We start from the raw sequence: 17,324 nt of genomic DNA, 5'->3' as shown, positions 1-17,324 counted from the left end.
CAAGTATCCTCTTCCTCGCATTGATGATTTGTTTGATCAGTTACAAGGTGCTTGTGTCTTCTCTAAGATTGGCTTGAGATCCGGTTATCATCAATTGAAGATACGGGCAACGGATGTGCCAAAGACTGCTTTTCGAACTAGGTATGGGCATTACGAATTTGTAGTAATGTCTTTTGGTCTTACGAATGCCCCTGCTGCTTTCATGAGCTTAATGAACAGGATTTTTATGCCATATTTGGATCTCTTTGTGATCGTATTCATTGATGATATATTGGTATGCTCAAAGAGCAAGAAGGAACATGAAGAGCATTTGAGAATGGTATTGGAAATGTTGAGGGAGAAAAAGCTTTATGCCAAATTCTCCAAGTGTGAGTTTTGGCTAGATGCAGTGTCCTTCTTGGGGCATGTGGTTTCTAAGGATGGGGTGATGGTGGATCCTTCTAAGATTGAGACAGTGAAGAATTGGGCAAGACCTACTAATGTGTCAGAAATAAGGAGCTTTCTCGGGTTAGCTAGCTACTACCGTCGATTTGTCAAGGGGTTCTCTTCCATTTCTTCCCAATTGACGAACTTGACTAAGCAAAATGTTCCATTTGTATGGTCGAATGAATGTGAAGAAAGCTTTCAAAAGCTCAAGACCTTGTTGACTACTGCACCAATCCTTACCCTGCCAGTGGAAGGTAAGAATTTCATTGTCTATTGTGATGCATCGTATTCGGGTTTGGGTGCAGTGCTAATGCTATAGAAGAACATAATTGCTTATGCTTCAAGGCAATTAAAAGTGCATGAATGTAATTATCCGACCCATGATTTGGAATTGGCTGCGGTAGTGTTTTCCTTAAAGCAATGGAGACACTATTTATACGGAGTTAAGTGTGAAATATAAATGGATCATCGTAGCCTACAGTATGTCTTTACTCAAAAAGATTTGAATTTGCGATAGAGGAGATGGATGGAACTACTGAAGGACTACGATATCACCATCTTGTATCATCCGGGAAAGGCTAATGTTGTGGAAGATGCCTTAAGTAGAAAGGCAGGGAGCATGGGAAGTCTAGCTCACCTGCAAGTTTCTAGACGTCCATTGGCTAGAGAGGTTCATACTCTGGCTAATGACTTGATGAGGTTAGAAGTAAATGAGAAGGGAGGATTGTTGGCTTGTGTGGAGGCAAGATCTTCTTTTCTTGACAAGATTAAGGGAAAACAGTTTGAGGATGAGAAACTAAGCAGAATCCAAGATAAAGTATTGCGAGGAGAGGCTAAGGAAGCACAAATCGATGAGGAAGGTGTTTTGAGAATCAAGGGAAGGGTATGTGTACCCCGCGTCGATGGTTTGATCAACGCTATTCTGACAGAGGCTCATAGTTCAAGGTATTCTATACATCCTGGTGCAACCAAGATGTATCGTGACCTAAAGCAACACTTTTGGTGGAGTAGAATGAAGTGTGATATTGTTGATTTTATTGCCAAATGTCCAAACTGTCAGCAAGTAAAGTATGAACACCAGAGGCCCGGAGGAACACTTCAGAGAATGTCCATTCCTAAATGGAAGTGGGAAAGGATTGCAATGGATTTCGTGGTTGGTCTTCCAAAGACAATGGGTAAGTATGACTCTATTTGGGTGATTGTTGATAGGTTAACTAAGTCTGCTCATTTCATTCCGGTCAAGGTGACTTACAATGCAGAGAAGTTAGCCAAAATCTATGTCTCAGAAATTGTTCGGTTGCATGGGGTTCCACTCTCCATCATATCAGATAGAGGTACGCAGTTTACTTCTAAGTTTTGGAAAACATTGCATGCGGAATTAGGTACTAGGTTGGACCTCAGTATTGCGTTCCATCCTCAGACCGATGGTCAATCTGAACGAACGATTCAAGTGTTGGAGGATATGCTTTGTACATATGTGATAGAATTTGGTGGTCAGTGGGATAGCTTCTCACCCTTAGCAGAGTTCTCCTACAACAATAGCTATCACTCAAGCATTGATATGGCCCCATTTGAGGCACTATATGGGAGAAGATGTAGGTCTCCCATTGGGTGGTTTGATGCATTTGAAGTTAGACCTTGGGGTACTGACCTTCTGAGGGAATCGTTAGATAAAGTGAAATCTATTCAAGAAAAGCTTCTAGCGGCGCAAAGTAGACAGAAGGAGTATGCAGATCGGAAGGTTAGAGACTTGGAGTTTATGGAGGGTGAACAAGTCTTACTGAAAGTTTCGCCCATGAAAGGGGTGATGCGGTTTGGAAAAAGGGGTAAACTAAGCCCAAGGTATATTGGTCCCTTCGAGGTTCTGAAGCGTATAAAGGAGGTGGCTTATGAGTTAGCCTTGCCTCCAGGGCTGCCCGGAGTGCATCCGGTATTCCATGTGTCTATGTTGAAAAGATACCATGGGGATGGAAACTATATTATTCGTTGGGATTCCGTCTTGCTTGATGAAAATTTGACTTATGAGAAGGAGCCTGTTGCCATTCTTGATAGAGAAATTCGCAAGTTGAGATCAAGGGAGATTGCATCCATCAAAGTTCAATGGAAGAATCGACCAGTCGGAGAAGCCACTTGGGAGAAAGAGGCTGATATGCGAGAAAGATACCCACACATGATTACAGATTCAGGTACTCCTTTTCACCCTTGTTTTCCTTCTTGTGATCGTTCGGGGACGAACGATGGGTAAATTGGTATCTATTGTAACGACCTATTTAGTCGTTTTGAGCAGCAGATTGTATTTCTGAAAAAACCGGCTGAGACGACGGAACCCACGACGGACCCTCATGGGCACGACGGACTGTCGAGGGGTCTCGTTTCAAAACACTTAGAAATTCTAAAAAATGGGTACGGAAATCGACTCTCTGAACTTCGTAACGGAATGGCAGAACGGACCGTCACAGGCGTGATGGACCGTCACAGACTCTTCAGAGAATTAAGTCTCTGAACTCTGTGACGAATCAGCAGGACGGACCGTCGCAGGCACAACGGCCCATCAGAGGCTGCGTAATCCCAGGTGAAGTCGGATTTCTTTAAGGTTTTAAGGGACGTTTTTGACTATTCTGGCTTTAATTATAAAGTTAGTGGGTTAATGTTAATAAGTCTAATTACTTGGGGGTTAAAAGAGGTAACCTTGAGTAAATTAGTGGGTTATTATTGCCATCTTTTATTCTTAATTATATGCTAATTAGGGTAAAAGAAAGAGGGTTTGAATAAAGAAAATAGAAAGAACAAAGAGAGAGAGAGGATCGAACGAGAAGTGGAAAAAGAAAAGGCTTGGGAAATTTCTTGCTTGATCACGAATCTTCGGTGGAGGTAGGTTATGGCTTTTATACTATTTGTAGGTAACTCTTAATAGCGAATGATATGCGTTGGGTGTATTGTAAGTCTTCTATATGCTTAATTGTATGCTTGCATGAATGTGATTATATAATTGTGATGAAATAAGCATGATGAAGCTATTGAATCTCAAATCTTGAAAACCCCTTGTTAATGATGATGCCTTGGTATAAAAGAAGGCTTGATGAACTAAAGTAATGAGATTGATGATGCCTTGGTATAAAAGAAGGCTTGAGGAATTAATGGAATGAAATTAGGGGATCGGGTGTCACGAATCGACACGTAGAATTAGGGGATCGGGTGTCACGAACCGACACGTAGAAATAGGGGATCGGTTGTCACGAACCGACACGTAGTATTAGGGGATCGGGTGTCACGAACCGACACATAGAATTAGGGGATCGGGTGTCACGAACTGACACGTAGAATTAGGGGATTGGGTGTCACAAACCGACACGTAGAACCAGGGGATCGGAGTGTCACGTTCCGACACATAGTAGTAAGGGAACGGAGTGTCACGTACTGACACAAGAATAAAGGTGATGAATCTTGAAAGATGTTAATATACTCAATCTAATGAACCTAATTCCCAAATGAGTATGATATGGAGGCTTGAGTCCTCATGAATGTACTTGACATTATTTATCAAAGATCCTTGTACATGGTGTTGCTACAGATTGAGTATTGTAGTTGATTTATGATATTATCTGATATATACTGTTTTCTATTTTGAGTTGGCCGATGATATCTACTGAGTACCCATGTTTTGTACTGACCCCTACTTGTATGTTTCTTTCTGATTATTTGTGGAGTGCAGCAAACGTGCCGTCGTCTTCAACTCAACCTCAACTCTAGCCAGTCTTCAGTACTCCGGATTTCAGGGTGAGCTAATGCTTCTAGCTTGGACTGGATCTTCCTCTTCATGTCTTGATGCCTTGAAGTTCCGGCATGGACTAGCTTTTTATGTATTTTAGCTTCTTAGATACTCTTAGATTAGTAATTTGAGGATAGATGTTCTTGTGATGATGACTTCCAGATTTTGGGGATAATAATAGTTGTTGAGTTTTTAGAAGTTATTGAATTGATTTTTATTAATGAGTTTAAGTCTTCCGCATTACTTTCTGTTGATATTATATTGAAATGTTAAGGTTTAGATTGGTTGGTTCGCTCACATAGGAGGGTAAGTGTGGGTGCCAGTCGCGGCCCGATTTGGGTCGTGACACAATTAATTGTGGACTGATTGAGTATGACACTTTCTATTTTTGCAGGTCATTTGGTACAAAAATCAATAATGCAGGGATTAGTAATGCAGATATAAGTAATGCAGGGATTATTTTTATCAAGCGTTTTGTGCATTGTTTCTTACCTAATTTTGTGTGTGGTTTAAAAGTTTACCAAAAAAATTCTTTTCAATTATACCCTAGAGTTATTATGAGATTTTCTATTTCATGTAATTGAGTCAAGATAAATAATAAACAGACAATATTATTTTTTATAACATTTTTAACTAGATAGGGAAATAAAATTTTATTGTCATACTCACTATTTTCTCACTTAAATTATTTGACAGTATATAATTGTCATCTTAATAAATTGGAGTTAATATCTCAAAAGGTCACACAACTATAATGATTTATGGGGAAAAATTATTGAACTTTGTTTTGTATCAATTAAGTTTAAAAAAACTCTTTATCATAAAATAAATTTACAAAAAATAAATATAGAAAAATAAATTAAATTACTTTATACTCGAGATGTGTGTGTGTGTGTATATTACTTTATATATGCACTCTTGATTCAGACTACTTGTGTAATTTTTAATGGACTTTCATTAAGAGGCAATATTTTTATTTATGAATTGTTCTTAAATTCATACATCAACATAAGCATATTAGTCGGATTATAATATTGGGAAAATTGTATATAATAGCAAACTAATAACCTAAAATAAATCGAGTAGCTAGAGTTTGATTTAATTGTGCTCCATAGCAAACGTTAGCCAAAGTTTGTCAGGCGCCTCTCTCCCGAAAATCTCGCTCTCCACTCTCCCTCTGCTTGCCTCTCTCGCTTTTTACACAGAAGTGTATAAATTCTGTTTCTGTTTTGTATAAAGCGAGAGAAAATTGTATATACACATGCAAAAACATATATCTTTGTGTTATACACTTAATTATACAATTTACAAATATTTTGCTTCAATTCAATTATAGAAAAATGCAAATTTTATACAAATATTGCAGAGAAAAAGGCCAACAAATTATACAATTGTGAATTATACAATTGCAGTGAAATACACTTTTCTCTAGCTTTATACAACAGAAGCGTATATATTGTGTTTCAGTTTTTGTATAAAGCGAGAGAAAAACGTATATCTTCTTGCTATACACTTATAATTATGCAATATACATACATTTTAATTCGATTAAATTGTATGCAAACCAAATTTTATAAAAATATTGCAGCGGAATAGGTAGCGAATTATACAATTATGCATTATAAAATTGTAGTGAAATAGGATAGCGAATTATACAATTACAGCGAAATAGGCCAGCGAATTATACAATTTAGGCCGCGAATTATACAATTGTATATGTATAGCGAATTATACAGTTTTATGTTTGCTATGGAGCGTAATTATGGAAACTTTGCTATAGCATACAAATATGATTTTTTTGTTTGCTATATGTGAAAGTTTCCCTATAATATTTTATATTAATAATAAATAGATTAAATAACTCATATTTTAGAAACAAAAATTGTAAGCTAATTTATTTAAATAAAATTTATTAGTATAAATATAAAATATAAAATATAACATATAAAATTAAAAAAATAAACAAAATGATTAAAAGGATTTGAGGGGGATATTTTTGACTTTACATAGATTAGTCCCATGGTATTAGAGCTAATACCATCAAATGGAAAATATTAGTTATACACCCTCTAATACTATGTAGGGTGCATAACTAATCTCTAGATTGATAATATAAAGATTCAAAATTCCTACCAAACATAGTATTAAATAATTTAAAAGTAGTTTTTTAAAGGGAAGATAGAAGGGAAGGGATATGTGGATCTCTTCCCCACCTTACCTTTGATAGTGTTAAGGGTCCAGCCCATTGATGGGTGACCCATATATTTTGGGCTTTGTTGACTTCTTCTAGAAGTCTTGGGCAGCTGATGTTGGGGCTGGGGTTTTTTGTTTTGGAGGAGAAGAAAGAAATAGAGAGAGGGTTTGAGAGAGAAAAGAGTTGCTGGTTTTTCTGGACAGCGAGACAAAATTTCATCTTGCAAGAGATCCGACCGTTGGATCGTTCTGAAATTTTGACAGCTGGTTCACAACACATAGCACTACATCTTGACCGTTCAGATCGTCAATCAGAGTTCTTGATCGTCTGTTATCGCAGCTGGCGTAACCTGCATTTTTTTGGTGATATTTCTCAATTTCTCTTCTCTTTTGTGTTGGCTCTTATGTATGTTGTTGTTGGTGGGCTGTGACATCCTTGTAGACTGATTTGGGTGTTTTTACCCTCAATTTGCATAATAAGAGAAGAAGAAGGGGGGACTCCTTCAAGTCCCGTGGTTTTTTATCCTTCATACCGAAGGGGTTTTCCACGTATAAATCTTGTGTGTCACTTGCGTATTTATAATTCATATTTGCTTGTGATTCAATTGATGTGTTCCTGATTTGAGCTTGGTTAATATAGTGGTGAATTTCTTTTGGTAAATTGGTGAAGTATATTTGGTTGATTGTCTTGAAGTCGATCCTTGTAGGTGTTATATCCTACTTGTGTTGTTTTGTGACTCCCCTCACAGATAGTATATAGTAAGGATAATTTTGGTAGCCTTAACTGTCACTTCATTAAAAAATAAAACTTGAATTTTGTTTATATTTAAGTTATATGTCCAAAGTTTCTACTTATTTTTTAAATTGTCCAATTAATTAAACATCGTTATATAAATTAAGATATGTTGAATACAAAAGTCTTATTTTTCTTTTGTGAAAACAAAATTATTCTATTATTCGTAAGAGGGGTTTATGGGCATTACATGTCATGACATCTTTTCATTAGGTTTCCTCCGCACCTTTGGAAATGAAAAAGAAAAAGTTAATAAGATTTTGTTTTACTTGATACAATGAAGTATATTATATCTTTGCAAAATCAACAGTGTCCTTCCCATCATGAGCTTTTCTGAAGAAATGCTTGACATAATCCGAATAAAGAACTTGCTTATACACTGCCTTCTCACCACTTTCTAACACTTCTTGTAAGGGACCAATAACATCATTAGGCTTAGGGTTCACAAATATTGGCACTGAAACTCTGTTATTGCTTCCATTAGCAATAACACGATGCTCGATACTCTTGTATCGACCATTGCTCAGGATTTGAAGTGCATCACCAATGTTAATCACAAGCGCCCCACTTATTGGTGGGACAGGAAGCCAAGTTTCATTGCCTAGTTTTTTCACATAAAGCCCTCCAATATTGTCTTGAAGCAAAATGGTTAATGTTGAGACATCAGAGTGACGTCCAACCCCGACAGTAAGTTCGGGGTTTGGACATTTAGGATAGTAGTTAAGGTTGATCCTTTTGGAGCCCATTAGAAGTGATTCCCTCTCTTCATCAATTTCCTTCACATTTAGTCCTCTCATTAGTGATTCCATCAGTCTTTTGATCACAAGCTCAGTCTTTTTCATGAACTCAATTGCTTCATCCCTGAGATTAAACAACAAACAAAAAATTTCAAAAAGAGTTAGGATGACACATAATATAATCATAAGTACTATTAGAGAATATATATTCTCTCTAAATATAATTAAACTTTTAAATAACATAATCACAAAATTGATCAAGGCATCAGAGGAACTTTTAATCCAAATTTCGCAACTGAGTTTGCGATTAAATATCATACATATTTAATAAATTTCCTAATATGGATAAGAGGAAGTTGCTCAAATCGTAAACACCCCTCACTAACAACCTCAAGGTTGTGAGTTCTTGTCACCAAGGGAACAAAGGTGGGAGCTCCTTGGGGGAGAGGGAGGGGTTAAATAAAATCCTAATCCGTATCTAATGATCCACCCCTGTCATGGTGAGATATAATATGATCAAATAAAAAAAAGTATATTTTCTCTAAAAATTTAAACTTTTAGATGAAACAATATTTAATCAAACTTAAAATGAGAGTTGAACCTGCAAGCAGGAGGCCAAAGTGCATATGCTTCTTCATCAGAAACATAAAAGAGGCTAAGGTAATCTTTCCACTCTAATGCCTTTTCAGCTTGAGGAGTAAAGCTTGTCCCAAAACGAACATTATTTGTACAAGCGTAGTCTTTTGAGTACTTGTTCTTTTCTTGAGCAGGCAACGCAAAGAACCTATGAGTAGCATCTTTAACATTCTCAAAAACTTTTATTGGAATTCCATGATTAACAATCTGGAAAAAACCCCATTTCTCTGCTGCATTACATATCATGTTGTCCACTTCCGTATCGTTCAAATTTGATAGATCAATGACTGGTATACATTGTTCTTCATCCACCACCACATCACTCGAAGTTATTCGTTCTTCAAGAGGTTGAATGTATTGTTTAGGAAGTGTTTGAATGCTCATGTCTGCAAGACCTTTCACTCCATGCCCTTCATTTACAACAAAACTTTTGACATCCCAAGTGTTGGAATCAATAGAGAATGTTGCCAATGTTGGAGCCATTGCTTTTGTTTATAATTTTTGCTATTGAGCTTAATATGTTGAGAAGAATTGATGGATAAATTCAAGTGCTATGGAAAGCTATTAATGCTTTGGTTAAAGCGTTTCCTTCAAGAGTTAGGTTTGAAACAAAGCGAGTATGTTGTGTTTTGTGATAGTCAAAGTGCTATGGACTTGAGCAAAAATAGCATGTACCATGCTCGCACAAAGCATATTGATGTGAGATATCATTGGTTGCGTGTTGTCATTGAAGAGCAACTAATGAAGTTGAAGAAGATTCACACCAAAAAGAATGGTGCTGATATGTTGACAAAGGTGGTCCCTCGAAGCAAGCTTGAATTTTGTTCCAAGCTTGCAGGTATGTCTTCTTGATGACCTTTTATGTTTGGTCTCCCCGAACTGGGCTGGAGGGGGAGATTGTTAAGGGTCCAGCCCATTGATGGGTGGCCCATATATTTTGGGCTTTGTTGAATTCTAGAAGAAGTCTTGGGCAGCTGATGTTGGGGCTGGGGTTTTTTGTTTTGGAGGAGAAGAAAGAAATAGAGAGAGGGTTTGAGAGAGAAAAGAGTTGCTGGTTTTTCTGGACAGCGAGACAAAATTTCAGCTTGCAAGAGATCCGACCGTTGGATCGTTCTGAAATTTTCACAGCTGGTTCACAACACATAGCACTACATCTTGACCGTTCAGATCGTCAATCAGAGTTCTTGATCGTCTGTTATCGCAGCTGGCGTAACCTGCATTTTTTTGGTGATATTTCTCAATTTCTCTTCTCTTTTGTGTTGGCTCTTATGTATGTTGTTGTTGGTGGGCTGTGACATCCTTGTAGACTGATTTGGGTGTTTTTACCCTCAATTTGCATAATAAGAGTAGAAGAAGGGTGGACTCCTTCAAGTCCCGTGGTTTTTTATCCTTCATACCGAAGGGGTTTTCCACGTATAAATCTTGTGTGTCACTTGCGTATTTATAATTCATATTTGCTTGTGATTCAATTGATGTGTTGCTAATTTGAGCTTGGTTAATATAGTGGTGAATTTCTTTTGGTAAATTGGTGAAGTATATTTGGTTGATTGTCTTGAAGTCGATCCTTGTAGGTGTTATATCCTACTTGTGTTGTTTTGTGACTCCACTCACAATTGGTATCAGAGCTGAGTGTTAAACCATAGACATGGAGCATGGAAATAACTCTATGGTTAAACTGACACCAACCAATTATTCCATTTGGCGTCCGATGATGGAAGATTTGCTATATTGCAAGGATTTGTTTGATCCAATTGATGTGGATAAAACAAAGAAAGATGACCAGCCCACTAAGCTAGAGAAGATGACAGATAAAGAATGGGAAAAGCTGAAGAGAAAGACCTTGGGGACAATCAGACAGTGGATTGATATTAGCATATTCAATCATGTATCTCAGGAGACTGAGCCGCTTGAGCTATGGAGAAAATTGGAGGGTCTTTATGAGAGGAAGACCGCTCATAACAAGGCCTCGTTGATTAAGAGGCTTGTTAATCTCAAGTTGAAGCCAGGGAAGTCTGTTTCTGAGCATCTTAGCGACTTTCAAGATATTATTAACAAGTTGACTGTTATGAAAATTGTCTTTGATGATGAGTTGCAGGCTTTATTCCTCTTGAGTTCTTTGCCAGACAGTTGGGAAACTTTGGTTGTGTCCATCAGCAACTCAGCTCCAGATGGTACGCTTTCATTGGATGTCATCAAAGAGAGCATGTTCAATGAAGAGCTTAGAAGAAAGGAGATGGGTGTTGATATTTCGCAGGCACTTGTGGTAGAGAATAGAGGAAGAAGCAAGAGTAGAGGTCCCAAAGGGCGTGGCAAGTCAAAGTATAGGTCAAAGTCCAAGGATGGGAGAGAACCTACGATATGCCACTATTGTAGCAAGCCTGGCCACATTCAAAAGTTTTGCTACAAGTTGAAAAGAGACCAGCAAAATAAGAAGAATGACCATCATAAAGAGGGTGATGACAAGAATACAGCTGCTACAACTTCTAGTTCTGATGATCGTGTTTCTTTGATATGTGCTACTGGAGAATGTTGTTATGTTGATAGTTCTGACACTGAATGGCTTATTGATACAGGAGCTTCCTATCATTGTGTTCCTAATAAGGAGTACTTTATTGACTACCGAGCTGGAGATTTTGGTAGTGTGAAGATGGGGAATCAGAGCTCAGCAAGTATTGTTGGCATTGGAGATATTCGAGTCCAAACCAATGTAGGGTGCTATTTGACGTTGAGAGATGTTCGCCACATTCCAGATTTACGCCTCAATTTATTGTCTGCTAACGTACTTGATGAAGAGGGTTACAAGCACACTTTTGGTGAGGGTAAATGGAAATTGTCTAAGGGTTCCTTGACTGTTGCTCGTGGCAAGCTTTGTTGCACCTTGTATAAGACACATTTGAAAGTGTGTAGTGGTGAGTTGAATGCTATTGAGGAGAAAACATCTCCTAACTTATGGCACCGAAGATTGGGGCATGTTAGTGAGAAGGGTATAAAGCTGTTGGCCGGTAAGTCTCTTATTCCTGCTGATGTTACTATTTCACTTGACCCTTGTGATCATTGTTTAGCAGGAAAGCAACACAGAGTTTCTTTTACGAGGACATCTACAAGAAAGAAAGTGAAGTTAGAGTTGGTTTACTCTGATGTGTGTGGTCCTATAGAGGTGGAATCACTTGGTGGTAACAAATACTTTGTTACTTTTATTGATGATGCTACTCGGAGAACTTGGGTTTATATGATGAAGCACAAAAGTGAGGTGTTCGGTATCTTCCAGAAGTTTCATGCAATGGTTGAAAGGGAGACAGATTGCAAACTGAAGCGTCTTCGAACTGATAATGGAGGTGAATACACTTCAAATGAGTTTAAAGCATATTGCTCAAGATATGGCATTCGACATGAGAGAACAGAACCGGGTACCCCACAACACAATGGCGTTGCCGAGAGGATGAACAGAACCATTATTGAGAAAGTGAGATGCATGCTTAGAATGTCCAATCTTCCTAAGTCATTTTGGGGTGAAACAGTTGGAACTGCTGTGTATTTGATAAATAGAGCACCATCAGTTCCTTTGGAGTTTGATATTCTCGAGAGAGTTTGGTTTGGGAAAGACCCCTCTTATTCTCACTTGAGGGTGTTTGGATGCAAGGCTTTTATGCATGTGCCGAAGGAACATAGATTGAAGCTTGATTTCAAGACTTCTCCTTGTGTGTTTGTTGGATATGGTGATGAAGAGTTTGGTTACAGACTTTATGATCCAGCAAAGCAAAAAGTTGTGAGAAGTAGAGATGTTGTCTTTTATGAGCACGAGATGGGTTTTCATCTCTTGGGTGCTGATAAGACTTATTATTCTAATTTCTCTCATGATGTTATTGATATGCCCATGCCTCATGTTTCTGCTTCAGATGATCAATTAACAGGTGATGCTCCAGAGGATGGTCATGAAATTGCTCATGAACATGACCATATTGAAGAGGTACAACCTGATGTTGTTGTACCACAACCTGATGATGAAGCTGTAGATGTTCAACATGGAGAGTCTTCCAATCAGGGGGAGAAATCCAGCCCACAGGTAGAAGAGACAACACTTAGAAAATCGACCAGAGTTCGTCAACCTTCAAGACTTTATCCAAGTTCAGATACATCCTAATCACTGATGAGGGGGAGCCTGAAAGCCTTCAAGAGGTCTTGTCACATTCAGACAAAGACCATTGGCTCAAGTCTATGCAAGAAGAGATGGATTCTTTGAAGAAGAATGAAACCTATGACTTGGTGAAGCCTCCAAAAGGGAAGAAAGTCTTGAAGAACAGGTGGTTGTTTAAGAACAAGAAAGTTGACAACAAGCTAGTGAAGCGGAAGGCAAGATTAGTGGTGAAGGGATGCCATCAGAAAAAGGGCATCGACTTCGATGAGATTTTTGCACCGGTGGTGAAGATGACTTCCATTCGTATGATTTTGGGACTAGCTGCCTGTTTGAATCTTGAACTTGAACAACTTGATGTTAAAACTGCTTTCTTACATGGTGATTTGCATGAGGAGATTTACATGGAGCAGCCGGAAGGATTTGAAGTTAAGGGAAAAGAGAATTTTGTTTGCAAGTTGAAAAAGAGTCTCTATGGACTCAAGCAAGCACCAAGGCAATGGTATCACAAGTTTGATTCCTTCATGAGTAGTAATGAGTACAACCGGACTACTGCAGATCCTTGTGTGTATTTTAGAAAATTCTCTGAAGGTAACTTCATTATCCTTTGCTTATATGTTGATGATATGTTGATTGTGGGACAAGATGTTGAGATGATTTGCAGGTTAAAAGAGGATTTGTCAAAGTCCTTTGATATGAAAGATTTGGGTCCTGCGAAGCAAATTCTTGGTATGGAAATTGCTCGTGATAGAAAAGCTGGTAAGCTTTGGTTGTCACAAGAAAAGTATATTGAACGGGTGCTTGAAAGGTTCAATATGAAGAATGCCAAGCAAGTTAATACACCACTTGCAGCCCATTTCAAGTTGAGCAAGCGTTGTTGTCCTACAACCGAGAAAGAAAAGAAAAGTATGTCTCATATTCCTTACTCCTCTGCTGTTGGTTCATTGATGTATGCCATGGTGTGTACAAGACCGGATATAGCACATGCTGTTGGATTGGTTAGCAGATACTTGGCAAATCCGAGCAAGGTTCATTGGGAAGCTGTAAAGTGGATCTTAAGATATTTGCGAGGCACATCAAATCTGAGTTTGTGTTTTGGAGGTGGTGAGCCTATTCTTGAGGGATTTACGGATGCTGACATGGCTGGAGATCTTGATAACCGGAAGTCTACCTTGGGTTACTTGTTCAAATTTGCAGGGGGAGCCATTTCATGGCAATCCAAGCTACAGAAGTGTGTAGCGTTGTCTACAACCGAGGCAGAATATATAGCAGCAGTGGAAGCAAGCAAAGAAATGCTTTGGTTAAAGCGTTTCCTTCAAGAGTTAGGTTTGAAACAAAGCGAGTATGTTGTGTTTTGTGATAGTCAAAGTGCTATGAACTTGAGCAAAAATAGCATGTACCATGCTCGCACAAAGCATATTGATGTGAGATATCATTGGTTGCGTGTTGTCATTGAAGAGCAACTAATGAAGTTGAAGAAGATTCACACCAAAAAGAATGGTGCTGATATGTTGACAAAGGTGGTCCCTCGAAGCAAGCTTGAATTTTGTTCCAAGCTTGCAGGTATGTCTTCTTGATGACCTTTTATGTTTGGTCTCCCCGAACTGGGCTGGAGGGGGAGATTGTTAAGGGTCCAGCCCATTGATGGGTGGCCCATATATTTTGGGCTTTGTTGAATTCTAGAAGAAGTCTTGGGCAGCTGATGTTGGGGCTGGGGTTTTTTGTTTTGGAGGAGAAGAAAGAAATAGAGAGAGGGTTTGAGAGAGAAAAGAGTTGCTGGTTTTTCTGGACAGCGAGACAAAATTTCAGCTTGCAAGAGATCCGACCGTTGGATCGTTCTGAAATTTTCACAGCTGGTTCACAACACATAGCACTACATCTTGACCGTTCAGATCGTCAATCAGAGTTCTTGATCGTCTGTTATCGCAGCTGGCGTAACCTGCATTTTTTTGGTGATATTTCTCAATTTCTCTTCTCTTTTGTGTTGGCTCTTATGTATGTTGTTGTTGGTGGGCTGTGACATCCTTGTAGACTGATTTGGGTGTTTTTACCCTCAATTTGCATAATAAGAGAAGAAGAAGGGGGGACTCCTTCAAGTCCCGTGGTTTTTTATCCTTCATACCGAAGGGGTTTTCCACGTATAAATCTTGTGTGTCACTTGCGTATTTATAATTCATATTTGCTTGTGATTCAATTGATGTGTTGCTGATTTGAGCTTGGTTAATATAGTGGTGAATTTCTTTTGGTAAATTGGTGAAGTATATTTGGTTGATTGTCTTGAAGTCGATCCTTGTAGGTGTTATATCCTACTTGTGTTGTTTTGTGACTCCCCTCACAGATAGTATATAGTAAGGATAATTTTGGTAGCCTTAACTGTCACTTCATTAAAAAATAAAACTTGAATTTTGTTTATATTTAAGTTATATGTCCAAAGTTTCTACTTATTTTTTAAATTGTCCAATTAATTAAACATCGTTATATAAATTAAGATATGTTGAATACAAAAGTCTTATTTTTCTTTTGTGAAAACAAAATTATTCTATTATTCGTAAGAGGGGTTTATGGGCATTACATGTCATGACATCTTTTCATTAGGTTTCCTCCGCACCTTTGGAAATGAAAAAGAAAAAGTTAATAAGATTTTGTTTTACTTGATACAATGAAGTATATTATATCTTTGCAAAATCAACAGTGTCCTTCCCATCATGAGCTTTTCTGAAGAAATGCTTGACATAATCCGAATAAAGAACTTGCTTATACACTGCCTTCTCACCACTTTCTAACACTTCTTGTAAGGGACCAATAACATCATTAGGCTTAGGGTTCACAAATATTGGCACTGAAACTCTGTTATTGCTTCCATTAGCAATAACACGATGCTCGATACTCTTGTATCGACCATTGCTCAGGATTTGAAGTGCATCACCAATGTTAATCACAAGCGCCCCACTTATTGGTGGGACAGGAAGCCAAGTTTCATTGCCTAGTTTTTTCACATAAAGCCCTCCAATATTGTCTTGAAGCAAAATGGTTAATGTTGAGACATCAGAGTGACGTCCAACCCCGACAGTAAGTTCGGGGTTTGGACATTTAGGATAGTAGTTAAGGTTGATCCTTTTGGAGCCCATTAGAAGTGATTCCCTCTCTTCATCAATTTCCTTCACATTTAGTCCTCTCATTAGTGATTCCATCAGTCTTTTGATCACAAGCTCAGTCTTTTTCATGAACTCAATTGCTTCATCCCTGAGATTAAACAACAAACAAAAAATTTCAAAAAGAGTTAGGATGACACATAATATAATCATAAGTACTATTAGAGAATATATATTCTCTCTAAATATAATTAAACTTTTAAATAACATAATCACAAAATTGATCAAGGCATCAGAGGAACTTTTAATCCAAATTTCGCAACTGAGTTTGCGATTAAATATCATACATATTTAATAAATTTCCTAATATGGATAAGAGGAAGTTGCTCAAATCGTAAACACCCCTCACTAACAACCTCAAGGTTGTGAGTTCTTGTCACCAAGGGAACAAAGGTGGGAGCTCCTTGGGGGAGAGGGAGGGGTTAAATAAAATCCTAATCCGTATCTAATGATCCACCCCTGTCATGGTGAGATATAATATGATCAAATAAAAAAAAGTATATTTTCTCTAAAAATTTAAACTTTTAGATGAAACAATATTTAATCAAACTTAAAATGAGAGTTGAACCTGCAAGCAGGAGGCCAAAGTGCATATGCTTCTTCATCAGAAACATAAAAGAGGCTAAGGTAATCTTTCCACTCTAATGCCTTTTCAGCTTGAGGAGTAAAGCTTGTCCCAAAACGAACATTATTTGTACAAGCGTAGTCTTTTGAGTACTTGTTCTTTTCTTGAGCAGGCAACGCAAAGAACCTATGAGTAGCATCTTTAACATTCTCAAAAACTTTTATTGGAATTCCATGATTAACAATCTGGAAAAAACCCCATTTCTCTGCTGCATTACATATCATGTTGTCCACTTCCGTATCGTTCAAATTTGATAGATCAATGACTGGTATACATTGTTCTTCATCCACCACCACATCACTCGAAGTTATTCGTTCTTCAAGAGGTTGAATGTATTGTTTAGGAAGTGTTTGAATGCTCATGTCTGCAAGACCTTTCACTCCATGCCCTTCATTTACAACAAAACTTTTGACATCCCAAGTGTTGGAATCAATAGAGAATGTTGCCAATGTTGGAGCCATTGCTTTTGTTTATAATTTTTGCTATTGAGCTTAATATGTTGAGAAGAATTGATGGATAAATTCAAGTGCTATGGAAAGCTATATATATGTTGTCTCTTTCAAGTATTCAAGATTGAATTAATAGTTTTTTTAAGCCTACTTCCTACTTTGGTTGCAAAACTCATGCTTTTTTTTATGATAATGCTCAAGTTGCATTGATTAATCAACTCGCAAATACTTCGGTCATTAGTACTACTCCCTCCGTCCGAAATTATTTGTCACGTTGCGTTTATCGAAAGTTAATTTAATTAATTTTTAAAGGTAAATTAGATCACATTTATTTGATATTTTAAATAAAAAATTAAATATTTTAAAACTACATGAAAAGTACTATAAATTATATTTTTTTCATATTAATATG

The 17,324-nt window shown here is 37.7% G+C and overlaps 2 protein-coding genes across 2 annotated transcripts; both read right to left on the bottom strand.

The window, feature by feature from the left end:
• Positions 1–7,311: 7,311 nt before the first annotated feature.
• Positions 7,312–9,094, bottom strand: LOC138339059 (feruloyl CoA ortho-hydroxylase F6H1-3-like). The gene is made up of 2 exons (XM_069290365.1): positions 8,520–9,094; positions 7,312–8,042 (listed from the first exon to the last, which is right to left on the bottom strand). The coding sequence occupies exons 1-2, from the start codon at positions 9,035–9,037 to the stop codon at positions 7,469–7,471; spliced, it is 1,092 nt and encodes a 363-aa protein (XP_069146466.1). The 5' UTR covers positions 9,038–9,094; the 3' UTR covers positions 7,312–7,468.
• A 6,104-nt stretch (positions 9,095–15,198) lies between these two features.
• LOC138339058 (feruloyl CoA ortho-hydroxylase F6H1-3-like) lies at positions 15,199–16,981 on the bottom strand. Its single transcript, XM_069290364.1, has 2 exons — positions 16,407–16,981; positions 15,199–15,929 (listed from the first exon to the last, which is right to left on the bottom strand). The coding sequence occupies exons 1-2, from the start codon at positions 16,922–16,924 to the stop codon at positions 15,356–15,358; spliced, it is 1,092 nt and encodes a 363-aa protein (XP_069146465.1). The 5' UTR covers positions 16,925–16,981; the 3' UTR covers positions 15,199–15,355.
• Positions 16,982–17,324: the final 343 nt, after the last annotated feature.

The sequence above is a fragment of the Solanum lycopersicum genome, chromosome 10 (assembly GCF_036512215.1).
Source record: "Solanum lycopersicum chromosome 10, SLM_r2.1".
NCBI lineage: Eukaryota > Viridiplantae > Streptophyta > Magnoliopsida > Solanales > Solanaceae > Solanum > Solanum lycopersicum.
The sequence above is the reverse complement of the archived record's forward strand: the minus strand, read 5'-3'. Positions and strand labels throughout refer to the sequence as shown.

Bases quoted from the DNA above. Each gene is read 5' to 3' on its own strand.
- LOC138339059 (XM_069290365.1), bottom strand. From the start codon at position 9,037: ATGGCTCCAACATTGGCAACATTCTCTATTGATTCCAACACTTGGGAT. The intron at 8,043-8,519 runs GTTCAACTCTCA...GTTTAATCTCAG, and splicing joins CTTTGGCCTCCTGCTTGCAG to GGATGAAGCAATTGAGTTCA.
- LOC138339058 (XM_069290364.1), bottom strand. From the start codon at position 16,924: ATGGCTCCAACATTGGCAACATTCTCTATTGATTCCAACACTTGGGAT. The intron at 15,930-16,406 runs GTTCAACTCTCA...GTTTAATCTCAG, and splicing joins CTTTGGCCTCCTGCTTGCAG to GGATGAAGCAATTGAGTTCA.